At 37.3% G+C, this 13390-nt stretch overlaps 1 protein-coding gene across 1 annotated transcript in view; it reads left to right on the top strand.

The window, feature by feature from the left end:
* chtopa (chromatin target of PRMT1a) overlaps positions 1 to 13336 on the top strand; it is a 27961-nt gene extending 14625 nt beyond the window's left edge. Inside the window, exons 5-6 of the mRNA XM_057355723.1 lie at positions 5843 to 5977; positions 12497 to 13336. Coding sequence (XP_057211706.1) covers positions 5843 to 5977; positions 12497 to 12696 — 335 coding nt within the window. The 3' untranslated portion in view covers positions 12697 to 13336. The remainder of the gene's footprint in view (positions 1 to 5842; positions 5978 to 12496) is intronic.
* The last annotated feature ends 54 nt before the right edge of the window (positions 13337 to 13390 follow it).

Genomic DNA, 13390 nt, shown 5'->3' with positions numbered 1-13390 from the left:
AGTCTTGATGTCATGAATGCATGAATTAACTTCTCTGCATCTGACATTGACAGCATATGACGTAGTTTAGATATATTCTTAAAATGGAAAAACGCAATTTTACAGGTGTTGGCGACATGGCTCTCAAATGACAGATTATTATCGAATAGAACGCCAAGATTCTTAGCTGACGACGAGGGTTTTATGGAACATCCGTCAATAGTTAAGCAATATTCTTGGTTGTTACTATTAGACTTAACTAGATGTGTTAAACAAAACAATCACTGTTATTTCTTTTATCACCACAGATTTTAAGAGTATGTGGTTACCCGTTATACCGCTAGACTCACTTTTAAACAGCACTGGTTTTCTAGATTCTGCATCCAACTAGGGTTGTTCCGATACCGATACTAGTATCGGAAATTCCGCCGATACCACATACAATTCTGGTATCGGAATCGGCGAGTACTTGAATCCATGTACCGATCCGATACCAATTTCTTAAACAGGACGTAGGTATGCCCGCTAGCTTTGCTTAATGCTGCAAATGGCAAGGCTTCTTCACTGCTCATATTGCAAACACAGAAAGTTGTGCTATGAAGAAGAAATGAAAATGTGCTAGGGACATGCACGAATATTCGATCCGCAATAATTATTAGAAAATTAAAAATGCTATTTGAATATTTTTATTTTTCATAAAAAAACTGCATCACCACAGGTTTAGAATTGTCTTGTCTTATTTAACGCTTCTTCACTTCATCTATAATTACTTTATAATGTACAGAAAATATAAAAAATAGTTTGCATGTGTCCAAATCTTTCTACAGTCAGATCGCAAGCTAGTTTAAATATTTTAAGTTCACACAGGGCGGCCTGACGGATCGCGTGTTATGCTCAGCTCACATCACCAAACTGTTTTAAAAACTGGTGAGCCACAGAATTCGTTAACATTACATTACTTATATATAAGTTGGTATAAAAATACCAACGTAATATTAAATGATTCGATGATTCATTTATTTATTACCATGACTTGTTCAGCGGTTGTTTGTTCGTTAGAAATATGTTGGGCTAACTAATGCTGATTTCAATAACTTTAAACATTAAAATGTACATTTCACTGCAACTAATGTTAATAAATTTGGCCTTAGCATAAGACTGGTACCTTTCTCCATACCTAAAACCTGCATTTTCCTCCAAAGAACTTCAGGGTCGTCGCCTTCAAGTTATAGCCTGTAAATAAATCCGCACGGGTGTTTGTTTTAAAACGCGTTGAAATTCTTTAGGTAGGCTTAGTTGAATTTACTTGTTTAGCTTTGCATTGCATTTACATCAATAAGACAGACACTGACCATGAAACGACAAAGAAAACAATATTTGCGATGGTGATCAGCAGAATTATTCATTCTTCCTCAAATGCCGGTCACGTAATAAACAACAAGCAGTAAAATGGCTCGTCTTTGTTTTTAGGATCAATTAACAGTCGGTATGGAGGTATCAAGAAGCCTGTTTACTTTATTTATTATCAACATTATAAACAATAAAGCCAGATATTCTTGTCAGATATGGGTTTTGTTACCGGGAGTTAGAGAAGAGCCACGCAACGCATTATTCACATTTTCCGCTGTCGGTTTGTAAACCGTCGGCTTGTTGAACAGACTTTCAACAGAGTAAAATAGACCTACTGTATTATGCTTGTTTTTCTTATCAAGAACATGTTAAACAAAATAAAGAAGATAACCATATATCACAGACTTTCAATATGTGTTTTGTTTTGTACGTTTGGTTTTTGTATGATTTTCGCTTTGCGCAGGTTTAAATGCAGTTTTTATGTATTTTTTTTCCAACGTTGCTAATCTTTTCAACATTAAAAACCCTATATACAGGATCTAATATTAGTTCATTATGAATATTTAATGATAGTTATAAGCTTGATGTGAAATTGTGACTAAATAAAAACGAAACAAATTACGTATTTTTTCACTTAATTTAAATAAACGAATATTCGTTTTTATGAGCTCAATATTCTAATATGAAATTATTGAAAAATGCCCATCCCCAGTGCTAGCGCTGTTTGGCAGTATTTCAGAGTGGACCAACCAGCCAGTAAAACTGCGACTTAAGAAAAATAAATAATATTACTGTCAAATGTCTGTCAGATAATAAAAATACTCTCTAATTTACTGTATGTATTTGTTCATGTTTTATTAAGGATTATGGAGGACTAAACTGCAAAATATAATATAAATATAAATAAAGGAATGAATGGTTTGATAAAACAAAATAATTCGTTTTACTATTATTGATCTTATTGATCTTTATTGTCTATTTATTATTTTTTGTGTCCATTTTTAATTATTTTTAATTATTATTATTTTTTATTTTTAGATTATTTTATTTATCATTTCCTTTTATTTTTACATTTATTTATTTATACGTTTATTTATTTTTATATTTATTTATTATCGCATGTATTTATTTCCACTTTTATTTATTTATTCTTGAATTTATTCTTACTTTTCTGTGTCTTGTATGATAATTAGATGGGTTGGTCTTGCCTACTATTGGTTCAGCGTAGATTGAAGCGTTTGATCGATTACTCTTGACTTGTTTTGGACTAACGTCACGTCACTCACTGATCGTTTGCTTCGTGTATAACGTTAATAACTATGGCGGGCGCACAATTAGCTAGAGAGTTACAGCATTTAGCCAATGAAGTCGATAACCATGCATCAAATGACTATGTGTCATTCAGATTAGATGCACTTATTGAGATTTATTACAGATTGACGGCGAGATAAATGACAAAGTTCTCCCTCGGTTGTTAGCCTCTTTGCAGCACATTCAAAGTCTGTGCGAGTCAGAGGGTGCTATGCTATGGTGGCGTTACAGTTCAACTGGTGAAAATCATAAAGCACAAAATGTAATAAGGTTTAACTACACAGATGAGCTTGTAAACCGAAGTCGCAAGCTAACGCTTTGTCAAAGTGATAGTTATAAGCAGCCTTTCGGTTAGAAAAAGCGTAAAGATTTAATGTAACATGATGTAACATAATGTAAATGAATTGAGACATAGTGAACTTAAGTCACAAGTTAACACGGTAGTAATGAGCATCGTTCTTTCACTACAGGGGCCATCAAATGGAAACCATTCCTTCTAAAAAGACGTGGTTACTAAACGGTACTCGTAAACTACATTCCATAAGAGATAAATAACACAGAGGTCACAAGTTAAAACGGGCATATTCCCTTGATTCATCCAGCTGCATATTGTTGTGTGACATCTTGATATTATTGCAAAGATCCGCAGCAGCTAGCATTGCGAAATAGCTTAGTGTGATTGTTACCGTAGTGACACGCTGCCTCGCTTTATTGTATGGGTACGAATCCCGTGTCAAATCGCTTTATTTATTTTTTCACCTCGCTTCAGCCGTTACGGGCGATCATACCAATAATTTGCAATCTTAACAAGAATGTCAAAATCATGTAACAAGAAAGTCTGTGTTTATTAGACATCTTAATATCAAGTCGTCTTGTGCTTTCAGAATCGACGAATCTGCTGAGGTCGTTCATGCACCTCTTTGGCAGAGGACCTGTAACCGGAACTTGGTCACCACCTTAGCACCCCCTGACTCGCACAGATTTTGAAGAACTTTGTCATTTATCTCCCGTCAATCTGTAATAAATCCTCAATAAATGCATCTAATCTGAATGACACATAGTCATTTGATGCATGGTTATCGACTTCATTGGCTAAATGCTGTAACTCTCTAGCTAATTGTGCGCCCGCCATAGTTACTTAACGTTATACACGAAGCAAACGATCAGTGAGTGACGTGACGTTAGTCCAAAACAAGTCAAGAGTAATCGATCAAACGCTTCAATCTACGCTGAACCAATAGTAGGCAAGACCAACCCATCTAATTATCATACAAGACACAGAAAAGTAAGAATAAATTCAAGAATAAATAAATAAAAGTGGAAATAAATACATGCGATAATAAATAAATATAAAAATAAATAAACTATAAATAAATAAATGTAAAAATAAAAGGAAATGATAAATAAAATAATCTAAAAAAAAAAATAATTTTAAATTAAAAAATGGACACAAAAAATAATAAATCAATTTAAAAAAGAAAAGAAAAGTTAAAGCTAAGATCAATAATAGCTAAAACGAATTATTTTGTTTTATCAAACCATTCATTCCTTTATTTATTTTCATATTATTACATTTATTCGTTTATATATTTATTTATTTATACATTTATTTATTTATAATTTTTGCAGGTTTAGTCCTCCATAAGGGATAAGTCTAAAGCACACCATAAAATAATTATCAATTCACACAGGGCTAGAATATACAGCTGTATACAGATACACACCCTGGTATCGGATCAGTACTCTGTATCGGCTGATACCCTGAGCCCAGGTATCGGAATCGGTATCGGGAAGGAAAAAAGGGTATCGGAACATCCCTACATCCAACAGCTAGGGCTGTGCGATTTGGGGAAAATATGTAATTGCGATATTTTTGAGAGACATTGCAATTGCGATATTTTTGAGAGACATTGCGATTGCGATTTGATTTGCGATTTTAACTTTTCTAATTCAAGCTTCAATTCAACATTGTTGTGTGGAGCACAGTATGGGTATAGTTACCCTGAAAGAAAACAACAACAAAAAACATTTAATTGTTTCCATTAAAACCATTACAAAATTAATTTTTGTAGTGTGCTTTGGGCATTATTCAAATAGGGCTTACTGTTGTTCAATTGGTTCCCAACTTCCAGATTACATCACACCAATAGAATCCAAATACCAGTGTACACTATTATAGTTTCCATTAAAACAAATACATCTCCCATTGTAACCCTTAAATCCATAACATTTTCTATTGTGTTAGTGAATTATTAAAATAGTTCATAGTTTACATAGGCTGATTTATTATTAAGTATGTGGGATTTTTTAAAACAAGTAAAAAATGTGCTGAATGTTTAATTTCATCCAAGTGAAATTAGCAAAACAGTTAGATAGAATTTACATTTGTTTGAAACGCGGAGCTAGGCGTGAGTTTACACAGGGTGCGCGCGTGCGTCAAGCCTCATCCATATTGCCAGATGCCCGAGCCGGACTCAAGTACTATAAACGTCATTACGAAACAGGCTGTGTATGCTCGTCAAGTTTAAACGGCTCGCCCGCGAGACGCGCAACACGGGGCAGAGACGCGCGAGTATGACAGGCTGTGTGTGCGCGTCAAGTTTAAACGGCTCGTCCGCGAGACGCACAATGCGGGGAAGAGTCACGCGAGTATGACACAGGCTGTGTGTGCAGTCTTCTGAATTGGACGGTTCTTTAGTATTTATTTGCCTAATATGATCGATCTGACTCTGCAGATGCCATAATAACACACACTGTCTCTCTCCTGCCTTCTGTATGTTTGTTTTTTTAATGACGGACGTTTATGCAGTTGGCTGGGGCAGTGCTGATTAGGCATAACGGAGGTGCGCTCACTCAGTTGGTTAGCAAGAATGCCACTCAAAGCGGGCTTGGAACAGACGCGTTTCCTATTTTTCACATCGCTTCCACATCGCAGCCTCTTGCGATTAGCAAATCGCAATGTCTCACATCGCGATTGCAATTCAATTTCGATTAATCGTTCAGCCCTACCAACAGCAACATTACTGGTGAAGTCCTTTTTTTAGAACTAAGAATATTTCTAATCCAACGCTCAAGAACATGCAGAGAGCAACTTCATTTGATAAGCACATGTTGTGAATTAGGTGACGTTTTTGTGAGGTTCAAATAAATTGGAATTTGTTGAATTTTTCATGAATGATACAGATTTTTCTGTATTGCTTAGGTGCTGGTCCAATGCGGGGCAGGGGTGGTCCTGGCCGTGTGGGTCTCCGGCGGGGTATGCGTCAACGTGGAGGGTCTGCGGGACGAGGAGCTTTGATTGGCAGAGGAGCAGCACGTGGAGCCGTTGGAGGAAGAGGTAAGACTAATAGTACAGCCCAATCCATATCCTCAGTAATTTCACTGCATGTCAAAGTTAGTTTTTTTTAACAAAAATGTAGTTTCAGGGCTCTAGAGTGCGACCAATTTGGTCACACATGCGACCTTATTTCTCAATGGTGCGACTAAAAAAATCTGAGGTCGCACCGGTGTGACCAGCCGTTCGAGGGAGAAAAAATGTCTCCGCGACTCTGAAAGTCTCCCTGTGATTCAACAACAGACACGCATTAGGCCCATATCGTGGTCTAAACCAATCAGAGATCGTGAAGGGCGGACCCCCCTCTGATTGGCCGTGGTCCAGATTTTCCTGTACGTGTGTGTACCAGAGGTCGCGCGAGTTAACCGAAAATTCTCTTTTTTTTACCAGTGAAGGAAAAATCTGAAGGCCGTCCATCCGTCCGTCATTTTGACGGATTACAATGAGGGCAATTTGTAACTCCCTGTTTCCCTTCATTAGAGCGTGATATACTCGAAAAGGGACATGCGTGTTTTCACCTACTGACTAGACATATGTGATGCGATCTGGGAAAACCCGTTGGATGTCGCGCTGGGACACCTATCAAAGTAAACCACATAACATGAAGAATGAAGGAGTATCAATGCACATTTCCTGCCAGTCCTGTGTAAACTACGGCATGCAAAGTTTTTTCATACAATGTTTTCGTGAGATGACCGAGCTCCCCGGTCAGCTGCTCATGCAAGCCGGACCGCGATCGCAAAACATACAAGGGATGATCAAAAATCCAGACACTATGCACATGATAAACAAGGTAAAACTTGCATCACTGCTTAGTTGTTGTCCGTAATGTTTGTTAGTTTCCTTGTGTAGTGATAATGGCAGAGCTCTCGTTATTTAAGTGTGCTCGCACCATTTTCCTTACTTTCGTTTTATACAAACGGTTTTGTACAGTATTTTTATAGACTTCAACACTAGGAAATATTTTTTTATTAAATTGTTATTAGAGTAAGTCTTCTACCACTGTAAAGTGACTTTTACTTGATACTGGACTGTTGTGCTTTTATTTTCATCACTTAACTTTTTCCTCCCAATTCCGTTCCTGAAAATCATAGCGCTTCAGCCGACCTCAGCCATAACTTTTGTTACATACACAAGGTATGAGCAAAATAAAAACTGATTTGTTAGGTTTTCCCAGATCGAATCACATATGAACATAAACAATAAAACATTAAATATATAGATGAATATAAACAACAACGGCTTTATTGGGCATTCAGTTGTATTAAAATACAACAAGTTCCGAGACGCAAGTACAGCGTGATGACGTCACGAACATTCTAATTACCACGTAAAGCCACCTTGCACCATAGTGACGGGTAATAATAGATTATGACGGATCTTTTACCAGCCTGTCAGTCAAAATGGCGGACAATAAAGAAGTCTAGCGCAACCTCTGGTGTGTACGTGTGAAAATGCGTGTGCTGCAGTCAGACAGAGAGGTGAGGAGCCTATAGGCCCGTCAGTTAAACAGAGTGGATGTAGCGCGGATGATGAGAGATGATAAGAACGATTCACAACTTTTTCGTGAATAATGTTAAGTTAAGGCCTGATCCGGCCGAAAATCATAAGCAATGCTCTGACAGGGTGTCCGCGGGGTCTTAAAAAGTAAAAAAAAGTCTTAAATTCCAAAATCTAAATTTTAGGCCTTAAAAAGTCTTAAATTCACTGAAGTATTGTGTTCTATGTCTTAAATAATTTTAAACGGGTCTTAATTTTCCTACGGCCGAAAATTCTCTGTCATTTACAGATTTTTTTTACCAGTGATGGAGAAATCTGAAGACCGTCAGTCATTTTGACGGATTACAATAAGGACAATTAGTCACTCCCCATTTTGTCATTTCCCTTCATTAGAGCGTGATCGTAGGCTTCTACCCCTGCCCTGAACATGATCGCGAAGGGGCGTGTGTTTCCCATTCATTGGCTTTCTTACGATGCCTGGTCCGTTTTGGAAAATGCGAGCATGGTCAGACGAGACTCGCGGTGCATTTGCATCTGTCACAGACCACACCACGTCGCGTGCACGCATACACACAACGGCGTGCAGTGGTGCTGTGTTTACAGAGTTTTTTCCTTCAGAAAAGCGAATAGCGTCTTTTTGGATAAACCTTAACTTTCAGTGAGTGGAAAAATGTCTCCCTTGGCGTCTTCTCTGTTCAGTGAGCGGCAGAAGCAGCACATTCATGACCAAACCGCAGCTTACTTGTGAGTGAGTACAAAACATCATTTACAAGCACATGTCATTGTTACTGACTAGGTCAGGGGTCGGCAACCTGTGGCTCTCGAGCCGCATGTGGCTCTTCTGCCACCCTGCTGTGACTCTCTGCAGTCTTTATAAGGCCCTGTTAATGCCTGGTAATAAGATGCGTTTTGGTCGATGGATCACAAGTGGACGAAAGAGGCACATACCCGTTTACACCTGCTGCTGTAATCCGTCTATTTTGTCCACTTTTGACCACTACTGTCCTGATTTCTTCAAGAAATATCTGAAAAAGCATTTCATTCGAATATTTGAAATAAGTCCATGCAATGTAGCCTACATACTGTATGAGCGCGACCGGGGATGACAGAAAAAACATACAGAGAGCAGCGGCTTTATTTCTGCTCTGACAGATGTGAGACAGCGCCGAACACTGTATGCGTGTGTTAGAAATGGAATGGTGAGAAAACATTCTGCTTGGTACGTTTTTCGTCTTTAAACCAAACTTTTAGGTCTTTAGCCGGCATAGTTTAAATCCTGTCTGGCTAGCGCGCTTCTCATAATGTTTATGCATGATGTCAGTATGCAGAGAGTAGGTGGTCTCTTGTGGCTGTTCATCAAACGCCGCCAAAACAAAAGTTCACAGAAAAAATCTGAAGTCTAACTAAAGTAGCGCGTGCAACATCGCGACGCTACTCTCCTATTACAACACTTCCACTTCTTGCCAGGGACAAAATTTTATAAATCGCTTATCATCCAAGTACAATAAAAATCGCACTATTGCCACCTAGTGGTCCAACTGGGTAACTACTACCTTACATGCATAACCTGTGTTACAGTAATTTAAAGGTTACATATATTTTGCGGCTCCAGACAAATTTTATTTGGTGGGAGAAGGGCCAAAATGGCTCTTTTGGTTGCAAAGGTTGCCGACCCCTGGACTAGACATATGAACATAAACATTTGTTTTAAATAAAAAAAGTATATATATTATTTTATGTCTGACAACATAAACATTAAATATATAAATGAATATGAACAACAACGGCTTTATTGGGCATTCAGTTGTATTAAAATACAGCAAGTTCCGCTGTCATCACGAGAAATTGATCTGGGAATGTAGGGTGTGCAGTAAGGATGTAACGATTCACTCGGCTCACGATGCGATTTATTCACGATTTATTTTTAAAAAATGAGTTGAAACAAATTAGAAATGAACAACTTCCCTTGCATTATTTCTTAAATGCTTTACGTTTCTTTGCATAATAAAATAATGTTTTATTTCAAATAACAAAAGTAAACTGCGATTTTATAACAAATTAATAATAGAAAAAGTCTCTTTAATATAAACAAACTAATACTGTCTGTGCTTTTCTTGGATTTTTTTGCATTTAAGAAATATCAGCATCCACGTTTAGGTTTGCAGTGAAAATAGCGGCCCCTGCTGTTCAAAGAATGTATTGCGATTCAGTTCAAGCCTCAACCGAATTAAATCGTCACTCATTATAACCGATTTTCAACCGGCTCACGGTGAATCGTCACATCCCTAGTGTGCAGTTTTATGTTGTGATACAGGTCTTAGATTTCATTCATAATGGTCTAAAAAAGGTCTTAAAAAGTCTTAAATTTGACTTTGTGAAACCTGCAGAAACCCTGTCTGACACGGAGCCATCAACCTCCCAGGTTATGTCAAGCCCTGGTCCATTTATCTTGAGATGTTTTAAGTTTCAGTTCAGTGAAGCACTTTAAGCACCCAACACTTTTTCAGTAAGTTACCTTTCTTGTAGAATTGTGCTTCAAATAAAGAACTTTATGTTGATCAGATTGTTAATCATTTACAAGTCAATTTTGCCTATATGGACAGCGATTTATGGAACAGTGCAGCCAGAGCAAAAAGTTAGTCTAGAGCCCTGAGTTTTATATTAATCATTTTAAATTAATACTCCAAAAAGTTGGTTAAGTTGGTCTCTTTATATTGATTTATGGAAGATAAGTATTAACATTGTATTAAATGTCTGTCTGCATTTGCTGAAGCTTTATGGAGGACCTGAAGAGTCACAGGAAAATGAATAAAGCATTTCATTGTTTAATAACTAACATTAATACATTGGTTTACCACTTCATTTATTTATCCAAAAATAAATAGGTGAAATGACAAATTCATTATTTTGTTTTAATGGGCAAAAGAAAGTGTGATTATAAAAATAAATTAAATATGAATCAATCAATAAATACTTGAAAATTATGTACTTGAGTGTTTTTTTTAATCTTTTTTATTTTAAAGTGCATTAATAAATTAGTGGAGTTTCAAAATGTATTTGAAAATGTGATTTAAAAAGACAGACCTGCCAACCTATATGCATTTTGGGTAGCGGGTACGCATTTTGACCTCAAAGTACGCTGGTACGATTTGTCACTCTAAACTACTCAAAAGCCTGGTAACGCTCCTGTGCACTCACAGTAGACATCATCACAGTAGACAACAGCAAAAGCAGAGTTCGACCAATTGTAGCGTGTGATACTACGATCGGTTTTGCGCCAAGTCTATTTTTGCTGCCCTGCTTACGCGCCGTTAAAGGGACATAAGTGACTGTGCTTTTAGCCAAAATGCCCATGGATTCACTCGAAAAGTAACAGTTTTACCATTCAAGCATGTAACCGATGTCTGTTGTGTTTTAAACCACCATCATGATTTCCTAAAATAATATTTTTTATCATGAAACCACAAACACCCACCACAGTATATGATATGTGTACTTTATGTGAGGTCAGGGGCAGACTGGGACTAAAAAGTAACACTGGACTTTTTCTCGAAGAGCAGCACACCACACACCCCTCGCTTTCTGGTTCCCCCTCCATCTGGTCTGTTCACGATCGAACGCATTCTGGGAGTCTGTCCATATCCGTTCATTTGTAATCACGATCTGGTGCTGAGGGAAACATCGATTTTCGATACCACAGGAAAAAAAACTGCTCAAGTTAAATTTGAACAAGACAATGACCTAGATTTTTAAATTATTAATTGTAAATCTAATGTTAATTTTACTAATACATGTACTATTTAAAATCAAAAGTTATATTTGTTAATATTAATGGACCAGAGCTTACATAAATTTGCATGAAAAAAATTGCATACTTGAACAAATTTCAAATTCATTGTTTGTTAATGTTAGTTAATACATTATATGATGAACAATTTTTAATTAGGCTTTTATTTACATATAATCATTGATAAAGACAGAACACAGAGACAGAAATGCAAACTTTAAACGCGATAACTATTGCGGAGACTCTGGCCATCTGTCTAACATTAACAAGGTTTAACCGGAGTGAATGAAATGAGTGGATGAAATCATGGATCAGCGCACATACATAGAAGCATAAACGAGTATGCATCAAGTGCCAGATGTGTTGGATTATGTCTACACTAATGTGTTTTCATTTAAAAACTGAGTTTTTGTTCTCAAAATGCTCTTCATCCACACTAACGTTTTCAATCGTTTTCCAAACGCTGCCCATCCACACTGAAAGGTCTGAAACTGCTTGCGTTTTACACATGCACAGTACCTGGATGTAAGACATGTCAGCCTGTGTCATTTCTGTCAGGCGTTTTTAGGTTCTTTCTGCATTATTATGTCACAGCAATGTGGACCAATGACCGAGGTTTTTATGTACGGAAAAAGTGGTAGGGATGTTGCTGTGGATAACACAAGACCATAAAGCTGCAAAAGTGAAACTTAACTCGCACACAACTGCCAAACAATAACTGCGAGTAGTAAAATATTCTGTCTCCTAAAATGCAATCTAAAGTATGCACGAATTGACATTAATGCTATCAAACTGGAAAGCAGCCAAAACAACTGCGCCACATGACGAAAAATGCGTTTTTAACCTGTGTTTTCCTCATCCATACTAATGAGAAAACAGCGTTGTCAAATTTATCCACTTTTGAGAGCGTTTTCAAAAAGCTCAATTTTCATTGACAAAAACGCTGTCTCAGGGTGAACGAAATGCCAAAACGAAGAGAGCGATAAGTTTTCAAACGAAACTGCATTAGTGTGAACATAGTGTTAATGCTTAAAGATGGCCAGTGACCCATCTGTCTCAGTAAGACAGTTACAGGTTTTTCAGTATCTATACGTATCGAAATATAGATATTTTTGACAACACTATTTTCCCATTTGTGTTGAATTGTGAATTGTTTACTTGTACATTCTGCCCATTTTTGTCGATTCCGTTTATCACTTACTGAAATTCAAAAATCTTACTGTGATCCTACCTAGGCCGCGGTGGTCTGAGAGGTCGTGGAGGCTTTGCAGGAAGAGGTCGTGGACGTGGAAGAGGGAGAGGAGCAGGCCGTCCAATCGTAACACGCGAGCAGTTGGACAACCAGCTTGATGCTTACATGTCTAAAACCAAGGGCCATCTTGATGCTGAGTTGGATGCATATATGGCCCAGGCAGATTCTGAGAGCATGGAGTAACCATAACCAACCTTAGAATAATAGCAGGCTCCCCAAAGATCTGCAGATAATAGACTGATTGAAAAGTTACCCATTCAGTACAATTTCTTTTGGACTCTCTTGGACGGGCATTCAAACTTGAAGTTTGTACAGCGTAAGAAATCCATCTCATCCATCTCGCCAGTCCTCACTTGCATTGCCTATGTGACTTAATATTGTACCAATGTAATGCCTCACCACAGTTGATGAATATAAAAGACCAGTTCTTTTAGGGTAGTTTTGACTAGATTTTCATTGAGCTGTAATTTTAGATATTGTTCTTGGTCTCTCTTGCCTTTTAGTAAAATCGTGTACAGGCTCTTAATTTTTGAGGATGGGGTATAAAGACACAAAGTTCTTAAATTGACCTTATGTACAAGAAACTGTGAACTTTAACCCCAGGACAAATGATCAGCTGGGGTTAAGATGCTTTTCATAGACAAACAGTTGTTCATGACATTTTATTGTCATTTTTTGTTTTAACAAATAACTTTTATTCAGTATATACAAGGTGTTGCCTTGCACGGTCTTATATTGGCACTTTTTTGCTAAATGTCATGAAAATTATATTGTAACCATTAATATTGTTTTGCTTTTGGCAAATAAAATCCTAGCCATAAGACCACATGCTTGCAGTGACTTCCTCTGTAACCAGGAATGTGCTGGTAATGTTGCA

This window comes from Triplophysa rosa, linkage group LG16 (genome assembly GCF_024868665.1).
Source record: "Triplophysa rosa linkage group LG16, Trosa_1v2, whole genome shotgun sequence".
Lineage (NCBI taxonomy): Eukaryota > Metazoa > Chordata > Actinopteri > Cypriniformes > Nemacheilidae > Triplophysa > Triplophysa rosa.
This window is presented reverse-complemented; position numbering and strand designations above follow the sequence as displayed.